At 39.1% G+C, this 22486-nt stretch overlaps 1 protein-coding gene across 2 annotated transcripts in view; it reads left to right on the top strand.

The window, feature by feature from the left end:
- kif16ba (kinesin family member 16Ba) overlaps positions 1-22486 on the top strand; it is a 133120-nt gene that overhangs the window by 16073 nt on the left and 94561 nt on the right. For both annotated transcript variants that reach the window (XM_072581525.1, XM_072581524.1), the window contains exons 5-12: positions 669-766; positions 2179-2288; positions 7463-7605; positions 9236-9404; positions 9522-9653; positions 12504-12679; positions 15819-15884; positions 18316-18375. In XM_072581525.1, the coding sequence (XP_072437626.1) occupies positions 669-766; positions 2179-2288; positions 7463-7605; positions 9236-9404; positions 9522-9653; positions 12504-12679; positions 15819-15884; positions 18316-18375 (954 nt within the window). The remainder of the gene's footprint in view (positions 1-668; positions 767-2178; positions 2289-7462; positions 7606-9235; positions 9405-9521; positions 9654-12503; positions 12680-15818; positions 15885-18315; positions 18376-22486) is intronic.

Below are 22486 nucleotides of genomic sequence, written 5' to 3'. Positions count from 1 at the left end.
GACCGAGGGTTCACAGTCTAAAATAAGGCGTAAACCATTTAGGACTAAGATGAGGAAGAGTTGTGAACCTGTGGAATTCTCTACCACAGGAAGCTTTTGGGACCAGTTCATTAGATATATTCAGGAGGAAACTGGATGTGGCCCTTGTGGCTGAAGGGCTCAAGGGAAATGGAGAGAAAGAGGGAGTGGGTGACGGAAATTGAATGATCAGCCATGGTCAATTTGAATGGTGGTGCAGGCTCGTAGGGCTGAATGGCCTACTCCTGTAGCTATTTTCATTGTTTCTGTGTTTCTATCAGAAAGTAAACTTGACATCCACATCTCTCCTAGGTCGTAGACAATCATAGAATCGTACTGTACAAAAGAGGCCCTTCAGCACATCGAGTCTGTACCACTAAAAATATACCACTCCCTAATCTAGTCGTGGTTTTCTGAGTTAGGCTTTTTGAGACTTACAAGTTATAATCCTTCAGCTGCTCATCCCAGTAAGTTTTTTTTTTAAAGGTTGAGGTTTCCTGCCTCAACTACCCTCTCAGACAGTGCATTCCACAATCACACCCCTCTGTGGATGAAAATGTTTTTCCTTAAATCCCCTTTAATCTCTCTGCCTTTCATTTTAAAAACTGTATCCCCTTGTTATTAACAATCTATTGTATATTCTACTTTAGGATGATGCAGGCCTCATACCTCGAATTTGTCAAGGGCTGTATGACAGGATTGCAGGGAGGTCTAGGTGGGATGAAGCTTCATTTCGCACAGAAGTAAGGTAGGAAATTGGAATTTCTTTTCTTTGGAACAACAAGATGGTACACAGTAAATTTAGCATTAGCTTTCCCATGAATAGCATATGTTAGACAAAGAAAGTTGATAAACTGAAGGCTACTCTGAAAGCTCAACAGTCATTTTCTTCAGAACCAGCAAAAGGCCTGCACTAAAGCATCACTTTGACAGATGGCAAAGTATTTTTAAAAAATCTATGACTTTGGCAGCTGATGCTTTTCAAAGATTTTAAAAACATAGAAACAATCATGGCAATGCAGAGCAAGTCACTTGGTATGTCCACAGTAGGAAGACAAGTGGAATCTGCATTCAATGACATCTTTCAATCAAAGCAGAACCTGAAGGACTCTGAATATTTCTCACTGCCATTTGATTAATCTACCCTTGTGATGGGCATAATCCAGCTAATTGATTTTGCATGCATTGTTTTTAGAACCGAACAACTAAAAAAGGATCTTCTCCCTCTTTTTACCTCTTTTTAAAGCGAGAACTAGGTTACATGCTTGAGGAAAACATTCCAGCCAAGAAATTGGTTTCCATCTGACTGGTGCCAAGTACGGCTGTGCATTAATGCAGGCTTTATTGCATTTTGCAGAAATTGTCCTGTTTTTGGTGGGTTTTTTTGTCAATTACTACCATTATAATCTTTAAGACATTGAGTAAAGTTGTGGGCATTTCTCATGTAATGAAAGTTGTTGAGATTGTAAACTCAATTCAAGCTTCAGCCTCTTAGCACCGTTTGTTTAAATCCTTACTCAATAGCTCAGTGCTGTGGGCAACGAGCTAACCCTCCATGTTGATGTGAAGTGGTTATGTCTTGGGGCATTCCTACAAAGATCTTCAGATTTGATGCCTGAAATTGACACTTTTTGTTTAAATTGTTTAAAAGAGGTGTGCAGTGAGCTGTCAGGTAATGCGTGATTAGATTACTTACAGTGTGGAAACAGGCCCTTTGGCCCAACAAGTCCACACCGACCCGCCGAAGCACAACCCACCCATTCCCCTACATTTACCCCTTTACCTAACACTACCGGCAATTCCATAGTTGGAAAAAATGCTGGAAAATAATCTAAACCAAAGAAAAATGGTTTCTTCCAGAAAACTTGCTCAGGTGTGTACAGAGGTTTTCAGAGGAATTCAACAGGTGATTTCAAGAGTTAGATATGATGGAACAAATTGTCATGACAGAAACCAGGTGAATCTGAGTTCATCTGACAAGAAAATTGGGATCCTGGAATGATTTGATTAATCTTTAACTTTTGTGAAAATCCTGGAAATAATGGGGCCAAAGTATCAGTGCGCTTTCTCAAGTGGGTTGTGTCAGATACTTGGGGTATTCTAAATTAAATTTGTAACCTGTAAAGTATTGTAAAATGGTTTCTTTCTTTCACAAAACAGCTACCTGGAGATTTACAATGAGCGAGTAAGGGATTTGCTCAGGCGGAAGTCAACCAAAACGTACAATTTAAGAGTGAGGGAACATCCAAAGGAAGGTCCATATGTAGAGGGTAAGAATGTGTCTGTAAGAGAAAATTCAAACTTAAGATATTTTAACTGTAGACATTGCAGGTTTTGACTCAGATGGAGACACAGCTTACGAAGTTGCCAATCCAAATTGATTACAGGAGAATCAGCTTTGGTTTTGATGTTATACAGTATAATGTGTTCACTGCATATAAAATTTAAATGTCAGTTGGGACCTCCTTCAAGGTGAACATGAAGTGCAATGAGGAAGAGAAAGTGAGGACCGCACATGCTGGAGATTGGAGTCAAAAGTGTGGCACTAGAAAAGCACAGCGCATCAGGCAGCATCCAAGGAGCAGGAGAGTCAATGTTTCGAGCATAAGCTCTTCATCAGGAATGTGGTGAGGGCCCAAGGGCGCTGAGAGATAAATGGGAGGGCGATGGGGCTTGAGAGTTAAGGTTGGAAGGAAGGTGGACATGTTAGGATAGTTCAAGAGGGCGGTGCCAAGTTGGAGGGTTGGATTTGTGGGGGGAAGGGAGGTGAGGAAACTGGTGAAATTGACATTGATGCCATGTGATTGGAGGGTCCCAAGGCGAAAGATGAAGTGTTTTTCCTCCAGGTGGCTAGGATTTGGCAATGGAGATGGCCCATGACTTGCATGTCCTTGGCGGAGTGGGACGGGGAGTTGAAGTGGTCGGACACAGGGTGGTGGGGTTGTTTAGTGTGCGTCCCAGAGATGTTCTCTGAAACGTTCCACAAGTTGGCGTTCTGTCTCCCCTGAAGTGCAATGAGATAACAAATGAAGAACAATGCTAATAAGGATCATGAATTGTTTTGCCTCAGGAATAGTAGTTGCGATTGCAATTAAGAGGATAAAAAAATCAATGCAAACTGTTGATGCTTGTCTTGGAGACAGACAAGCCCATACATGACCTTTTCCATACAAGTTGCTTCCTTGTAAGGCTCGAATTTAGATTTCCTTTTAGTGTAATGTTTCTAGCATTTATCATGCGCAAGAATATTTGACACCATTTTTTTGTCTCCCTTTTCTTTTTATTCCATCTACTGCTTAATAAAGGTATGTTTCTAAATATAGTGTAATTATGAGTTGTGGCCGCAACCATTTGCGTGACTGCTGAGCAATTGGCCGTATTTCTGGACTACACCTGTATTTTGTGGAGGGGCTTGTGGAGACCATGAATCAAGTCAACTCTTGTAGAGTACCTAATCCGACATGCTTTTGTAGCCATGGTGTTGATATGGCTGGTTATGCTGAACTCCCTAGTCCGTGATGTTCACTTTGCCCAAATATTCTTGATCATTGGGTATATTTTTGAAGCTTGGGGAACTTTTAGTTGTCGAACATCTTGGCATTATGTGAATGTTCCCTGTGACTTGTTTGTGCAAACCTGAATATTGCCTTGCTATAGTTAAGAAATCTCAAATGAACAAATATGAACAGCAAATAAAATTCAACACCTCAGGAGCACAAAGTTGAACAATCAAATTATTCAAAAATAATTTAACAGTCCATTTTGTCTTCATTTTAAATACTGATATTAATAAAATGACATAAAATCATAAGTGATTGCATACATCATGTTAACAAATAATGCAATTAAATGTATCTCTAGAATTTTTTCTTTTCTATCTTTCTATCTGTGCTTTTAATCAGTGCTTGGAACTTCTCTGAAGGCTCTGGCTTTGCATTTAATATTCTTAACAAAGCAATTCGATTCTCAGTTAGAGCTTAACAACTACAATTTAGTCCCAGCATGCTGCAGACTAGGTGTGTCACTTTAGGTAATCTCCCAGTAACTCTGTATAATTCTCTCGGGTAACCAGCACAGCAGTCAAAAAATCTGTATATCTGACTTCAAATAATAATTTTGTTTGCTTTTCCAAATGATTTCAAAACTAGATGAATCATTCCAGGATGTTGAAAATAAAATTTTTAAAATGGAAACTTCACAAAAACTGTTGTGAAACTTTTAGAAAAAGGAGAACTTTATTTTGGTATGCAGCCTGAAACTGATCAGCACTCTCAAATGTCCAGTTGAGTTTTGACCAAAGATTATTTCATCTAATTTTATCTTTAGTGTGAGCTCTAATTGTTCATGGATTTCACTTTTATGGTCTTGAAAGGATGCAACTTCACCATACCAGTAGAATAATAGATTGTGTACTTTCTATTGAACACTCCTCTCCTTGTTAAAGAATGCACTGACCCATTGCCTTGAGTAACCACATGGAAAATGCAGCATTTCCTGTCAGGTTTTAAAAAGTCAAAATAAGTACAGCCGGTCATTTGTCTTGAGTATTGAATAAGGATTTTTTTTTGTGACAAAACACATTGTACATTTAATGTACATCGTTCCAATCTCAATGCAGTAGTCTCCCAGTACCTGTGAGGGATGCGTTCCAAGACATAAGGACAAAAGGGTAACTAGGCAAAGAATAGGGTCCCTCAAAGATCAGCAAGGCGGCCTTTGTGTGGAGCCGCAGGAGATGGGGGAGAGACTAAATGAGTATTTTGCATCAGCCATTACTGTGGAAAAGGACAAGGAAGATACAGAATGTAGGGAAATGGATGGTGACATCTTGAAAAATGTCCATATTACAGAGGAGGAAGTGCTGAATGTCTTGAAACACATAAAAAGTGGATAAATCCCCAGGACCTGATCAGGTGTACTCTAGAACTCTGTGGGAAGCTAGGGAAGCAATTGCTGGGCCTCTTACTGAGATATTTGTATCATCAATAGTAACAGGTGAGGTGTTGGAGAACTGGAGGTTGGATAACATGGTGCCACTGTTTAAGACAGGTGGTAAGGACAAGCCAGGGAACTATATACCAATAAGCACATATTTTTAGATTAGATTAGATTCCCTACGGTGTGGCAACAAGCCATCCGGCCCAATCAGTCCACACTGGCCCCCCAAAGAGTAACCCACCCAGACCCATTTCCCTCTGACTAATGCATCTAACACTATGGGCAATTTAGCAAGGCCAATTCACCTAATCTGCACATCTTTGTGACTGTGGGAGGAAACCGGAGCACCCGGAGGAAACCCACGCAGACACTGGGAGAATGTGCAAACTCCACACAGACAGTCATCTGAGGCTGACATTGAACCTGGGACCCTGGTGCTGTGAGGCAGCAGTGCTAACCGCTGAGCCACCATGCCACTTCGTGTTGGAGGGAATCCTGAGGGACAGGATGGACATGTATTTGGAAAGGCAAGGACTGATTAGGGATAGCCAACATGGCTTTGTATGTGGAAATCATGTCTCATGAACTTGATTGAGTTTTTTGAAGAAATAACAAAGAGGATTGATGAGGGGAGAGCGGTAGATGTGATCTATATGGACTTCTGTAAGGCATTCCACAAGGTTCCCCATGGGAGACTGGTTAGCAAGGTTAGTTCTCATGGAATACAGAACTGGCTCGATGGTAGAAGACAAAGGGTGGTGGTGGAGGGTTGTTTTCAGACTGGAGGCCTGTGACTAGTGGAGTGCCACGACTTTTCATCATTTGCATAAATGATTTGGATGTGAGCATAAGAGGTATAGTTAGTAAGTTTGCAGATGACACCAAAATTGGAGGTTTACTGGACAGTGAACAAGATTACCTTGGATTACAAAGGGATCTTAATCATTTGGGCTGAAGAGTGGCAGATGGAGTTTAATTTAGATAAATGTGAGGTGCGGTATTTTGTGAAAGCAAATCTCAGCAGGACTTTTCCACTTAATGGTCAGGTCTTAGGGAGTGTTGCTGCACAAAGAGACCTTGGAGTGCAGGTTCATAGCTCCTTGAAAGTGGAGTCGCAGGTAGGTAGGATAGTGAAGGCGGTGTTTGGTATGCTTTCCTTTATTGGTCAGAATATTGAGTACAGGAGTTGGGAGGTCATGTTGTGTCTGTATAGGACATTGGTCAGGCTACTGTTGGGATGTTGCGTGCAATTCTGATCTCCTTCCTATCGGAAAGATGTTGTGAAACTTGAAAGGGTTCAGAAAAGATTTGCAAGGATGTTGCCAGGGTTGGAGGATTTGAGCTATAGGGAGAAGTTAACTAGGCTAGGGCTGTTTTCTCTGGAGCGTCGGAGGATGTGGGGTCACCTTCTAGAGGTTTATAAAATCTTGAGGGGCATGGATAGATAAATAGACAGTCTTTTCCCTGGGGTGGGGGAGTCCAGAACTAGATGGCATAAGTTTAGGGCGAGTGGGGAAAGATGTAAAAGAGACCTACGGGGCAACTTTTTCACGCAGAGGATGGTACGTGTATGGAATGAACTGCCAGAGGAAGTGGTGAAGGCTGGTACAATTTCAACATTTAAAATGCATCTGGCTAGATATATGAATAGGAAGGGTGTGGAGGGATATGGGCCAGGTGCTGGCAGGTGGGACTAGATTGGGCTGAGGTATCTGATCGGCATGGACGGTTGGACCGAAGGGTCTATTTCCATTCTGTACATCTCTATGACCTATCGCGGGAGCCCGAAACCGCAGATAGCCGTGAACCCATTCATTTAAATGGAAAACTTACCTTCACGGCTGCCCCCAGTCCCTGGTTCTGGAACATTCCCTGTAATACCCCGGTAAACCACAGAAATCGGACCCATGGATATGTCGATCAGCCTGTACTTGACTCTCTCTCAGCAGCTCAGTGGGAATAAGCCCGGTATTATCTTTAGAAATAGTTTAATAGAGAGGCACTGAATATTATTGCTGGTGACTGCAACCCCAGCGTAAGACCGATCAATTGACCACTGTAGTTTATATAAATTAGTTTTAAATTCTTAAATTAATTCATTCATCATAGAATAAATAAGATGAAGTTGTTTCCCCTGGCATTGAACCAACCTCTGAGGTAATTGACAAAAAAACCCTTTGGCGAGGTGAGGAAGGCAATCCTCTGATCAGGAATGTGCATCTTGGTATGGTGGCAAGAATGGATTCAATAGTCGCTTTTAGATATGTGCTTAGAATAAAAGACTTGTTGGATTGAGAACAATTTACTGAGTATTAACAATAGTTTTTCTTTTCAAAACATGGGCCAACTGGCTGCCTTTACAGTCATCTTTTACAATTTGCTGTAATGCACATAACCTGTCTATACAAGGATTTGAATTGATCAGACTGAGTTTATTAAACTTGGACTTATGAATGTCTTTTTATGCTGCATTTATTTTATAAGCATCCTTGTCTTATGCATTTAGATTTATCAAAGCACTTGGTGCAGAATTACAGCGATGTGGAAGAACTCATGGAAGCTGGAAACATCAATCGAACAACTGCTGCCACAGGGATGAATGATGTCAGCAGTCGTTCCCATGCCATTTTCACCATCAACTTCACTCAAGTGAGTCATCTGAAAACAACCTTTAATGGATTCACTTTTATCAAGTATCTTGTCAGCCTGAAGGAATAACTGTGTCAGTTGTTACTCTTGAGACGTTAACGAGAGGTTTGTATTGTAGGTTTCATTAATGAAATTGGAAGGTAAAAGCATTTCTATCATGCTTTATGGTGATTAGTATTGCACATGTGACATTTGCTGGAATTTCCTAAGGGCAAATTGTAAGTTGAACTCACCTGGTTGCTCATTCAACATTTTGAAGAGTGACTTCCAACCAAATTTAATTCTAATAACCATTGTTAAGTTGTGAAGCTACCTTCCAAACAGTTTTCAGTCAGTGTCATCTTTTAGAGCTTATTGTGTCTATTGTTTTGATCTTAACTCCTCCAGTGCTATTTAAAATGGAAAAGGTTCATTTGGTAAAACATTTTCAAAATTGTCATGAAGTCTGCATTTTGTTCCTTTACCCTTTGTTTCAAAAGTAAAGGGTATCAGGCCCAAGTGGTATGATTAATCATATTACTGTACAACTGCCCTATTGCTCCCTGCTTTAGACATTTTAAAAGTGTTCTATCCTTCGCTTGTGCAGGAGTTAAATTTCTGAGATACCTAGTATGTTTTCTGTATTAGCACTGTACGCAAGTTATTCCTATTTAGTGAGACATATCATTTTCTCAGATTCTTTTATATTAAAAAAAATTGTTTAATAAATATTTCTCATGAAGAAATAGTGTAATCATAATCATTTAAACCCCTTTTCTGGAAAGACTTGCAGGCTGCCTTAAAGAATGTGAGCTAGATTTAGTTTCTGTTCATAACTAGTTTCAATTCTGTAGTCATTATAGTGCGGAATTGTTGTTGTAGGGTGGGGTTTTCCTCTGACACATTCAAATTGTTTTGCACATTAAACGCAGTTCCTGCAAGCTTTGCTTGATATTGCAGATTTAGTTTAATAATTACTCGGTCATTACAACGTTTGCCACTTGAAATTGTGTGGGGTGCCATGATCTCTTGACTGGCTGTAATGGCAGAAAATGTCATTAAAGCAGACTACAGATTGGAGGCATAAATATATAGACTTATTTATAACTGGAGTATTTCTAATAAACAGTGATCTATTGGTCTGCCCCCATTTTTAAATTACAATACACCACTATACTGGAAAAACTAACTGAGGTCTATCTGGCCGTTTCTAGTGCCCAGTACCTGTCAGATTGCACAATATCTATCAATTTTTTTTCTTTGTGCATTTGCTGAAACTGCCAACAGCAAATTTAAGAGCCAGTACACTCCATTTCCTCATCTGTCCATTTTATGTACCTTGTACGTGAAGTAATTAAATCTTCAAGAAGGCATGCCAGCAAGCTTGCTTTCTTATTTTACCCGGCTCTCTCATCTGTTAGCACTTTAACCATTTATAAGCTAATTAGTGCTCTGAACATGTCTTGATAATTTCCCAAAATAGTTGACTTAACCCAGTCTCTTGGACATCTCCACTTCCAGTCTGATGCATGGGTGAGGGAAAACAGTTGTAATTTTCATTCCATTTCCTTTACACTCATATCTTTTACTGTGCGTCTTAAAGAGAGTCATTGTGATGGGTGCTGATTTACTTTATTAATTGAAATCCTAGGCCAAATTTGATGCTGAAATGCCTTGTGAAACAATTAGCAAGATCCACTTGGTCGATCTTGCAGGAAGTGAAAGAGCAGATGCTACAGGTGCCACTGGGGTGCGATTGAAAGAAGGAGGGAATATTAATAAGTCTTTAGTCACATTGGGAAATGTTATATCTGCTTTGGGTAAGATCATTTATTCCAGTTTTTCTTGAACTGCTTATAATCTTGAAACAATTTAAAAATTGTTAAAAGTAACTGACTGCCATGGGTTTGAACTTTTATTGCTTTCTGTTTTTACAGCTGATTTGTCTCAGGATAGGACAAATTCTCAAGCAAAGAAGAAACAAGTGTTTGTGCCTTACAGAGATTCAGTTTTGACTTGGTTATTGAAAGACAGCCTTGGTGGAAACTCCAAAACCATTATGATTGCCAGTAAGATTTTTGTTTTTATAATGCTTGCAATTTCAAGATCAACATATTTATTGTATTGTTAAGCCTATTAGTTACTCCAAACATCACCTGCTTTAAAAATAAAAGTTGTTACTGATTGTATGACACCAAATAATACGACCAGTTGCGAGTTGGCTGAGGTCTGTCCATGCCAATTTTACTCGATATATCTACCTTCAGAGAAGGATTTAGATTGGTTCCAGATATTGATTTGTGATATGTTTGTGAACTCATTCTTGATGCATGCCTAACCTTGAACAGGCCCAGCTCAAATGATACCTTTCCAGGATGGGTGGGATGTTAAACAAAACAACTGTATAAATAAGGAGGCATTGAGTGGGAACTCTAGAAAACATTTTGTATTTTACGGAAGTGTAATGGGAGTCCTTTGTACGGAGTGATTTAATTTCCAAATCAACAAATACATTTTCCTTTAGTTTTGACTCTTGTTCTGCGAACTTTGAACATCATCTTAATATCTGGTGCCCTATGTGAGATCAATTGTTAAGCAACCAAGGGGTCAAAAAAAATGCAAGTTAAGGCTAGTGTCTAGAACTTTAACCTACCTAAGCTTAATATTCAACAGCAAATGCAATTTCCTTAACAACTTTCACTCCACTTTTTATCATATTACATATTCAAATTTCCCTGCTAAGGACTTCTAAGTCAGAAGTCACACGAAAACAGGTTATAGTCCAATAGGTTTATTTGAAATCACAAGCTTTCAGAGCATTGCCCCCTCATCAGGTGAAGTCACCTCCACATCAAGGACCTCTTAAAGCATTACGCTTCCCTGGTCCCAAGGCTTACTAATTTGACTACCTTGAAATATTTTTCCAGGTTAATCTTACTTATACTGTTTAATAATAATGACTTCTATTTATATATTGCTTTTTATACTGTAAAATGCAGTTGGACATTTTGCTAAGGGATAATCAAAGACACCTTGCTTAGATTCTTTCAGATACAACTTTAATTTTTCTGATGTTTGATGACTGATCCACTATGTATTTGGGTACAACAATTTAGACAACTATCCAGTACCCCTTTCTCTAATGCCCAAGAGTGTATCAACCAGAATTTCTCATCTCTAAATCTGCACAAACTAGTGATTGTAAAACCTCAGGATGACTTATTTTGCATATGGTTTAATTATACTACCTATCTATCCCAGTAGTATTTTTTCTCTCACTCTCCATGCCAAACATTCCTCAAAATCGGCTTTTCTGACCAAACTTTTGTTACCAAACCTAATAATATTGCCTCAGAAGCTCAATGTCAGACAGTGCTTGACAAGGCTCCTCTAAAGAGCCTTAAAGGCGCTATAGAAGTATACACAGATGTTAGAAAATTTTGTATTTGCTTGAGTGTTAAATTGCAATTCATCTTTGTCTTGCTGTAGTATAATAGATCAAAACCATACAACACAATACCAGCCATTTCCCCTTTGCTCATTTCATTGGTGTATGGAAATTTAATGGTTTGTTCTTGTGTTGCCATCTCTTGCATAGATCAGAGACACTAGTGCATGTCTTGGCCATTGTTTCTAAGTTATAGATGCTGTCCTGATTGCAAATCTAACTTGCTTGGAATTCTCCTGCATGTAACCCTGTTCCATACAGGGGCCATTTTTTATTGTTAAAATTTTAAGGCTTTCTCTGCATTCAGTTTGCCAATTAGTTTAACTTCATAATGGAAGCGGCCAGTGTGTGACAATACATGAGGTTTATGAAGCCCTTGAGGTCAACAAAGGACAATTCCACACTACGCGAGGACATTTAGATACCATCAAGATCAGTGGCGACCACCATTGTTTTGCCACTGGTTGTGAAATTCACTTTCATGTTATATCAGTCCACACCTAACGTTGTAGGGTGTAGGTTTGCTTGCTGAGCTGTAGGTTTGATACCCAGACATTTCATTACCTGGCTAGGTAACATCATCAGTGGCAATCTCCAAGTGAAGCAAAGCTGTTGTCTCCTGCTTTCTATTTATATGTTTGTCCAGGATGGGGTTCCTGGGGTTTGTGGTGATATCATTTCCTGTTCGTTTTCTGAGGGGTTGATAGATGGTTTCTAGATCTATATGCTTGTTTATGGCATTGTGGTTGGAGTGCCAGTCCTCTAGGAATTCTCTGGCATGTCTTTGCTTAGCCTGTCCCAGGATAGATGTGTTGTCCCAATTGAAATGGTGGGTTTTCTTTCCCCTCTGTGTGTAGGGCTACAAGGGCAAACAGGAAGGAAGTTAGCCACCAGGATACACGAACACCAGCTAGCCACAAAAAGACACGACCCTCTCTCCCTCATAGCTCTACACATGGAGGAAAAAAAAAACACCATTTCGACTGGGACAGCACATCTATCCTGGGACAGGCTAAGCAAAGACATGCCAGAGAATTCCTAGAGGCCTGGCACTCCAACCACAACGCCATAAACAAGCACATAGATCTAGATACCATCTATCAACCCCTCAGAAAACGAACAGGAAATGACATCACCACAAACCCCAGGAACCCCATCCAGGACAAACATATAAATAGAAAGCAGGAGACAACAGCTTTGCTTCACTTGGAGGTCGCCACTGATGATGTTACCTAGCCAGGTAATGAAACGTCTGGGTATCAAACCTACAGCTCAGCGAGCAAACCTACACCTTAAACCTCAACCTGAGCTACAAACCTTCACAAACCTTGCAAACACCTAATGGTATATCAGTCCAATGCGGGTTGTGCAACAAATTTTGTTTTCTTTTAGGTATGTCTTATATAAAAATGTTGTGAATACAAGTGTTCATTCAACACTTTATTATTTTTTGTTATCCTTTTATTGGTAGCCATTTCACCTGCGGATGTCAATTATGGAGAAACATTGAGTACCCTTCGCTATGCAAACAGAGCTAAAAACATCATTAACAAACCAACCATTAACGAAGATTCTAATGTCAAACTTATTCGTGAGCTACGTGCTGAAATAGCACGACTGAAGGCTTTACTTGCTCAGGGGAATCAGGTTAGTTTTAAATCTTTTGATGAATTGGTAATTCATTTTTACTTTTGGAGGGAAAAGGGCTCCTGGTTACCATTTTTAATTGCTTTATTACATTGTGGTAACCTCCAGGACTAATTGAGTTGTACAACTAATGGCTAAATCATTTATACTCATTGAGCTTGGCTTACAGAAGTTGCTTCCTTTTCGTGGATTGTTGCAGGGATAATGGGGCTGCAGTAATGACCCTTCCGAAAGAAATTAATGGAGCTGATTTTAGCTTTGTAGAATTATAAACCTAATTAAGAAACTTTTCTCTTGGATGAAATCCACTCTTGATCATGATTAATAATTCTTAAAAACAGCTCCAATTTTATTGTTTCAACTCTAGGTGGCAGCCAAGTTTTTCTTTTATGGCTTTAGCTGAGCCTATGGATGAAATTTAAAAATAATGTGTTTGGAACATAACTGTGTAGCTGCTAGCATTAGGAGTCCAGTAATATGCATCAGGTCAGTGGTGCCAAGCTGTACTTAATCCACCTAAAATAATAAAGCTGCTGGAGAAACTCTGATCTGGCCCGGTTTTGTGGAAAAAGACGGAGAGACAGACAGTTAACCTGTCAACTTTGATGCGACTTCTTCAGAACTGGACTTTGCTTTCAGTTAGTTCATCTGATTCTTCAGTGAACTAGAATTCACTACATTAAAACTAACCAGACCTCTTTTTTTAAAAAAGAAGCTTGTATTGATTATCTGGTTTAATGTGAAATATTACTTTCTTATTAGAGACTTTAATTTAAAACCTTTAATAAAATGTCTATTATATGATATTCTCACTTAATTTTGGTGTCAATGCAATCCAAACTATCCAAAGCACTTTGTTAATCTCACGAAACTGCATTTGAAACAGTAAGGAAGTAATATTTTTGGTTGCAAAGCATTGACTGCTGTAATAACTTCAGAGAACATTTCTGTATTGGCAGTTGGTTAAAAATACAGACATATGAATAGTTTAAACAGAGCAGGTATAGATCATTTGAACCCTTGAGCCTCCTGTACCATCCAATAAGATCATGGCTGGTATGTTTGTGTTCGAATTTCACATCAGATTTTTTTATTAAGCAATAAGAAAAATCAATGGACCTCTTCTGCCTTAAAAATACTTAATGATCCGTTCATTCACTGCCTTCTGAGGTAGTGTGTTCTGAATGTCTCAACCCTCAGGAAAACAGTTTTGCTGCTCCTCTTTCCTGAAACAGTGACCTCTAATTTTAAAACTGCTTCCTCTAGTTCTAGACGGACCCACAAGATGATACATCCTTTAGATATCCAGTTGTCAAGACCACTGAGGATTTTGTGCACTTTAATCAGCACTTCAATCAAATCTCACCCCACTCTTCGAAACTCCAATGGAAACAATCCCAGCCCATCCAACCTAACCCCCATAAGACGATCTGCTCGTTCCAGGTTTCAATCTAGTCAACATCCTCAGGACCACCTCCAATGTATTTGCTTCCTTTCCATAAATAACCTGCGCACTGTATTCGAGATGTGATCTGACCAATCACCTCCAAAGATGACGCATAACATCCTTTTCCTTAATGTTCAAGTGCTGTCCTGGAAAAATATACTATTCCATTAGCAGCCTTAATCACTTGCTGCACCTGTAATACTAACTTATTGTGACTGCTCAGTAGAACACCTAACTCCTCTGTACCTCGGAATTATGTAATTGTTCTCTATTTAAGTAATATTCTGCTTTTTCATTATTCAAGGTCCAGCATATAGAAACTGATGTCATGAAAATATAGACATCATTGACAAAATTGATTTGTGACTTGCATTTTTATCTGTTCTTTCTTATATAGCAGCTACAAATGTGCCTGGGTTAATTAAAGACTTCCAAGCAAAGTCCTGAGAAATGGAGAGGGACTTTATCCACTGATGTTCAGTTTTAACTTTGAATTATTTTGAACTAATTAAAACATTTAACAGTAGCGATGGTATTGTCACCTAGACTATTAATCCGGAGATCCAGGTAATGTTTGAAGACCCTAGTTTTGAATCCTGCCATGGTAGATAGGGGAATTTGAATTCAATAAAAATCTGGAAGCATGTCTCTAATAACATGTTGATAGTCAATGAAAACCCATCTGGATCATTAATCCCTTTAGGGAAGGAAACTGCTGTCTTTGGTATGATTTGGAGATGCCGGTGATGGACTGGGGTGTACAAAGTTAAAAATCACACAACATCAGGTTATAGTCCAACAGGTTTAATTGGAAGCATACTAGCTTTCGGAGCGTCACTCCTTCATCAGGCGGTAGTGGAGGGCTCAATCTGACACACAGAATTTATAGCAAAAATTTACAGTGTGATGTAACTGAAATTATACATTGAAAAATTGATTGTCTGTTAAGCCTTTCATCTGTTAGAATACCATGATGGTTTCACTTCTTTCATGTGTAAATCACAAAACCTTGTCCTAAAACGTTGCATTCTCAGGTTAGCTGTTAATAAAGGTGATAGCTAGACAATGTGTATGGCTCCAGACTCTAAGCACTGTAGTTGACTCTTAACTGCCCACTGATCAAATGGGAATGGGCAATAAATGCTGACCTAGTCAGCGTCGCCCACATTCCGTGAATGAATAAAGAAATCAATAAATTATTTAATTAACATTGACCAGAATACTGTTTAGTTTTGGGACCTTGACATTGAATCTTGTTATTTAGAATTTTTTTTTGTTAATTGTAAATTGGATGTAAATCCATAGCACCCTAAACTGCTGTAATTTATCTGCAATTTGCACTATCTACTGACTGATGTAGAAGGATGAAAAATCCACATTAATGCAGTAGATGTTTTGGATCTGATATCTGAAATAAGAGAAAGTTGAGAAAGGCCATATAGCGGGTGCTTTACTGTGCTTCTAGTTTGTGATTTATAAAATGCTAAAATGCTATGTATCTTACCTCCAACCATTCTCATTTGAACAAGAATTCAACAAAATAGTACAAAACTTGTGCAAAACACATCTCCAAAACAGTACAGGTGATGCTGATGAGATCTCTCCACTACAGGGCTGAAATGTTTCAATACCATGTTGTCTAGTTTTGTAATGAAATGTGTTTACTCACAGCCAAATATGTTTTCCTTTCAGATTGCGTTGTTGGATTCTCCAACAGCTTTAAGTATGGAGGAAAAGCTTCAACAAAATGAAGCTAGAGTAAGTACTGTTTTCCTTCTATATACTCCTTTTGCTATTGGAAAACTATTTCAATACACTGATGAAATAAACTGTACTGAATTTACATCACTTGCACATTCCAACTGTGTTTGTAAAATTGTTCGTGAAATTTAAACAAGAGATCTGATCAAAGGTGAGCTACATCTGAAGCAGGATTAGAAAGTTTTGGATAATTTATTCAGGTATGATTGTAATTTAGTTTCCATCTTTAAAATCATGCATTCTGTCTTTTTTATATTCTATTTTGATTTTATATCCTTCACGTCTTTACCTAATGTAAGTCACAAATAACATTTATGAATGTGGTATAGTACCCCTTTCTACTAAAGTACTAAACAGAAGCTGCAGTAGGCTCTCTCTTTTTATGTTCTAATTTCATCTGCAGGACCTTTTTATTTATTAGTAAAACATTGTTTTAAATTTTAAAATTTGAAACATGGCTTTCTCGAAGTACTTGGAGTAACAAAGCCAGAAAGAGAGTTATTAGAAACTGTATTCTGTTTGGTCAGGTAAATTCTGCTGATGCACCTTGGGAAATGTGCACTACACATCCTTGGTTTGTTTTTCACCAATGCAAAGTCACGTTTTGTCACCATTATCAACTCAAGTCCTCTCCTTTGTAAGTTGAATCCTTCATGTGAAAACCTCCAAGGAAGATACAAAGACCAGTGGGGGAATAAAGCATGTTATGGTCAAATAAGTTTATTTTTAATGTGGAAAAATGTAAACTTTAAATGAAGGAAGGAAAAACCTCTCAAATGAAGCTTTTCAAAGCACATTTTGAGTCTCAGTTGATTCAGGAATAAACTTTGCTAAATATCTGCATACAGTTTAATATTATTAGTTCACTTCCACATAAGGTCGTAAGGTATAGGAGCAGAATTAGGCCATTCGGCCCATTGAGTCTGGTCCACTATTCAGTCGTGGTTGATATGTTTTTCTATCCCATTCTCCTGCCTTCACCCTGTAAACCTTGATTGGTTACTATCAAGAACCTATCTATCTCTGTCTTAAATTCACTCAATGACTTGACCTCCACAGCCTTCTGTGGCAATGAGTACCATAGATTTACCACAGTCTGGCTAAAGGGTGGTCCCTTCACTCTCTGGTTGTGCCCTCTGGTTCTCAGTTAGGAATGTTTCATTGCAAATCTTTGAATGCTGTGTTTTAGATCTGTTTCATCAAGGTGAAAAAACACAAGTTGGCAGAGAAAAGTCTCAACAGTTACAGAAAGCATGCCAGTGGAAGAAACTATTCTTAGTTAATGAATTTGCAAAAAAAAAAATTGGCCAGCATATATCTAATAGCAATGAGAACTTCACGGAATTGCACGTTCACAACATAAATAACATAACTCTATTTGAATTGAATACTCATCAGTCACCATTTTATCTACCTTCATGGTGATCCAATCATTCCATTGGTTAATGCTGTGGAGCTTGGGTTCAATTCCCACCATAGCACTGAGGTATGTTTTTTTAAAAATCTGAAATTGAAAGCTAATCTCTAATGATCGATAGAGAAATGGATCTGCTATCCTTACCCAGTCTAGCCTTTGTGTAACTCCAAATCCACAAAGTGTGGTTGATGCTGAACTGCCCCCTATTAATAGTTGTGCATCTTTTTTTTTCATGATGGGTTGTGTGGCAATTTAGATGAAGTGTGGTAATTCCAAGTGTTTGTCACTGTGGCGATCTCAAAAAGTATTTCCATTTCTTCTGCATTGCCATTTAAACTCACAATTTTTAACTGCGGCCTGTTCAGAACCAGAATGATCACAGAATGATACCATATCCAGAACCTGATGGTTAAATTCGAGTGGTTACTGGGATTTTATTTTCCTAATTCTTGCAATAGCAGCTATGCCGCTGTCCAGACACACATGAAACATTCTTCTGAGTCTTCGGTGCTTATTCCATGGTTTATGCTTTTGTGAAATTTTAATATAAATTAAGGTCATCGTGGATGCTGAGATGACATCCACGAGTCCAGAACAAACAAAAATGTGATTGTCCGTTTAAGACTGAGATGAGGATTTTTTTCTCTCTCTGTGAGATGTTCCCCAGAGAGAAGGGAGACTGGATTATTAAGTATCTTGTACATCAACATGATATCAAGAGCTATGGCTATGTGGACAGGGTAGTAGAGTTGAGGTTATGATCAGATCTGACATGGTCTCAGAAAATAGTGGGGTGTGCTCGAGGGGTGCTTGGCCCACTTCTCCTATTATGATAGAGTAACCACTTAATGTGAATTTAAATAACTAGGCAGCTATGGAATCTCTTTTAATAGCCAGTGATCCAGATGAACCTGTTTTCCATCTAACTGCTGTGCATCTGTGGAAAGTAGATTAAATGCGGAGAAATTTATTTATTTGGGTCTGTAATACTACTTTTGTTGTGCCTGGCAGGTGGAGGAACTGACCAAAGAGTGGACAAATAAATGGAACGAAACACAAAATATCCTCAAGGTGGGTCTTCCATGAAATTATTGGATATTGCTTGTAGAACTAAAGTAAGTACACTGCCTAAAAGGATATGTGAGGCAGGAACCCTCAACACATTGAAGAAGAATTTAGATGAGCACTCAGAACACCACAACAAATGCAATGATGGCTCACTGGTTAGCACTGCCGCCTCATAGCGCCAAGGACCCGGTTCGATTCCAGCCTCTGGCAACTGTCTGTGTGGAGTTTGCATGGTCTCCCCATGTCTGCGTGGGTTTCCTCCGGGTGCTCCGGCTTTCCCCCACTGTCCAAAGATATGTAGATCATGTGAATTGGCCATGCTAAATTGCCTATAGTGATAGATAAGTTAGGCAGAAGGAAATTGATCTGGGTGGGTCACTGTTCGGAGGGTCGGTGTGGGCTTGTTGGGCTGAATGGCTTGTTTCCACACTGCAGGGAATCTAATCTAATCATAATATGTTTCATTATTAAACATATGTAGTGTGATTTTAAAATTTTAAATCTGCTTAAATCACTGAATTTGAAAACAGTAACTTTTAAAAAGTTGATATTTTGCACAACTTTGAGAAGTGCACCTAATGATGGGTGAAGCTAAATCTCATTTGGTTTGGTATTTATCAGAAACCCATTTATGACATATTTGGGACAGAATTTGGTGAGGACTGAGAGGCTCAATCTTCGGGAGCCCCAAGGACATTGAGGCCTTAGTTCATAGCAGGAACCCTGTTGGTGGGGTCATGGCTCCACAGGACTGCATTTAATATCAGGACCTCTCTCTCTCTCTCTCTCTCTCTCTCTCCCAATAGGCTGGAAATTTCTTCTTTCCCACACCTCAACCTCACCAAACGGCCAAGGAATGGTCACTCAAAGATTAGTTGCTTCCAATGATAATTCACTTTGCACATTCACCAGAGTTTACCGCAGAATCCCTAGAGAAAGCCTCCATACTGTTTCTCAGCTATGTTGTGGTGGTGGGGTTGAGTGGAAAGGACAGAGGATGGCGCTTCCTCGCTTTAGTAATGCTGGGCCCCTCGATTGGATGTGGTGTGAACAAGGACCATGCCCTGTTTTGTCCCTCACAGATGGGTATGCTTTTCAGTCTCCCCACATGATGAGTACTTTACCTCCCACTGACTGAATGCCAGCAATGGTAGCATAAGGCTTTTCAGTGGGTATTTCCTTTCCACTTAAGGACTTCAGTTAGTATCTGGGTTGGAAGGTCACCCAGGAATCTTCCTGCACAGAACATAAACAGATGAGGAGGCAAGTCAACCCCCAACCCATACTCTTCTATGTCCAACCGGCTACCCTACCTTAGACGTTGCCTCTGGATGTCTGCATTAAATTCCATCCACAATCTGCTTATTTTGTCAATTCTGGACTGTTCAATTCAAACATAAGCTTTACGCTTTTTCAGTATTATTCTAAGTTCATTGCATTGAGATGCTGGTTTTCTTTTGAAATCTGTCTAATTCAATAATTTGGAAGAGCGCCAGAAAGAACGAAGTTGCCAGCATTGCCTGTTACAATGCCACCCTGACCTGGAAATCAGCTATACTGTCGCTGGATCAACATGCTGGAATACTCTCCCTAAGAGCATTGTGAATCTCCCTATAGCATATGGATTGCAGTAGTTCAAGAAAGCAGCTCACCACTACCTTCTCATGATGCCCCCCCCCCCCCCCCCCCCCCAACAACTCCATGTATAATTTCATTTTTAAAACCAAGGCTGTTACCTCTGACATTGAAAGCATTTCCCAAGCCACGTTACGTAATATTGATACTGTTTTTTTTGTTGTTATTAGCCACTAGTCACAGCACTCATAAGGTAGCATTCACACCACACGAGTGCTAAGCAAACACTATCTCCAACAAGGAAGAATCTATCCATTTGCTCCAGATGTTCAATGGTATTATTACTATCATTGAATCCCGGACTCTTGTCGTCGTGCGTTTATTGTTGGTCCAGTTCAGTTTTTGGTCATTCATGTAAAGCTAGAAATCCAGTAGGGAGCAACAACTTACCTTCTATCTTCCTCGTGCCTGCCCAGCATCTCTAAGGCACAAGTCAGGAGTATGATGCAACCTACTTGTGTTTTTTTTAACCTCACCCTTTAACATACTCCCTTCACCATGAATGCATAGTGGCAGCAGTGTGTACCCTGTATGAGTTGCATTGAGTGAAGTCACCAGGGCTCCTTCCAAACTCATGACCTTTATCAACTGGAAGAATGAGGGCATCCAAGCCATTCCCTCACTTGCTGAGTCACAACCTTGCAACTCCCTTCTGAATTGTACTGTGGGTGCAAGAAATATAACAGGTCAGAAAGGCAGCTCACTGCCACCTTCAGGCAGTAGGGATGGGCGGTAAAAGCTGGTTTAGCTAACAACACCCATTTCCCATGACCAAACTATAGAAGAATAAATCAGATCTCCAAGTATTCATTTACAATTGCCATTCACTTTTGCATGCAAGAGATGGAATCCAAGAAGTTATCTTGACTATCAATCAATGCAACACAAGCAAATATAGTTTTGCTCCAGCTATTTAGAAAGTAAGATTGTCCTGCCCTATTTACCAAGCATAAATGTTACTGCACTAATCTCTATTGAATCCAAAACTGTCATCTTAATTGTACACTTGCATAGTTAAGACCTATTGAAATGCTTTCCCAAGTGTGGTTCTTCAACCATACAGTCTATGCACCCTCTCCATCAGAACCTTCTTGCTGGAAAAATTGCACAAAGTATATTACTTTGGCCATTCCTAACTTTATTTCTAACTGAGTCCCAATAGCCTTCCCATTCTCTGCATGCCAAACTGTCCCCCCACTGCAAACTTTCGTGCATTGCTGGAGTGGTTGAAAGTTAGTCACCAGAAGTAAATCCTTTCAGATTTATTTTCTGGTCAATGCATTTTAGTCATTGTTATAATGCAGGGCAACCTGGCTGCTCCCACAAAAGCAATGAGATTATTAAGGTGGTCATTTATTTTTAGTGATGTTGTTAGATGGAAAAATATTAGCCATGAAATAGAACTTGCAAATTATTTTGAATTATGCTGTGAGATCTTTTACATCCACCTCAGAGGGTAAATGGAGCCTCAGTTTAAAGTCTCATTAAAAGATTGATACCTCCCAACAGTTGAACATTCCCTTGGTACTATAGTGCATTGTCAGCTTAGGTCATGTATGTGAGACTATTGAACTGGATGTGAATTCACTACCTTCTCAATCACATGTTAGATTTCACTGAGCCAAGACAAATGCAACATTTTTTAAGGGGAGGGATGGTGAGAAAACATTGCAATGCAATTTACAGTACCCCCATTATCTACTGTGTCGCTAATTGAAATGGTAATTATTTGTCAAGAGAAAATTAAAACTAGTTGTTGAGTCAATGACTGCAAATAAGATGTGCTTCATGGATTAATAGAAATTATGGCTTCGGATGTGAAATGTTTAACCTCAGGGTGCACACTGCTTGTTTCTGATATTTTCATTCAAGCTTTAATTTAATAAAACCCAAAGAACTGCAGATGCTATAAATTAAAAACAAAACAGAAGTTACTGGAAAATCTCAGCAGGTCTGGCAGTGTCGGTGAAGAGAAATCAGAGTTAACATTTATGGTCCAGTGACCCTTCCTCAGAACGGTTCTGAGGACCTAAAACGTTAACTCTGATTTCTCTTCACTGACACTGCCAGACCTGCTGAGCTCTTCCAGCAACTACTTTTCTGTTTTTGCATTAATTTGATAAATTGCTTCAAATTTTTGATTAGCTAATTTTTGATTAGCTTAGAGAAAAATGTCTAGAGAATCTTGTATCAGTAGTTGTTAATCAGCTTTGTTTTATATAAAAATAAAATACTGCAATACGGATACCTGAAATAAAGACAAAGGTTTCTGAAACTAGACAGTAGGTCTGGCAACACCTGTTGGGAGAGAAACAAAGTTTAATATTTCAGATCGAGATGATCTTTCATCAGAATTTCTAATTTCCAAATAAAAGCCATCCAGCTTTTTTTTATTTTTCCAGTTGTTATATTAAACTGACAATCCATATATCCTTGCGGGTGAATGTTAAAGATCCCATGGCACCAAGAAGGAACAGCC

The sequence above is a fragment of the Chiloscyllium punctatum genome, chromosome 11 (assembly GCF_047496795.1).
Source record: "Chiloscyllium punctatum isolate Juve2018m chromosome 11, sChiPun1.3, whole genome shotgun sequence".
Taxonomy (NCBI): domain Eukaryota; kingdom Metazoa; phylum Chordata; class Chondrichthyes; order Orectolobiformes; family Hemiscylliidae; genus Chiloscyllium; species Chiloscyllium punctatum.
Note: the sequence above shows the minus strand (reverse complement) of the source record. Positions and strands in the feature narration are given on the sequence as shown.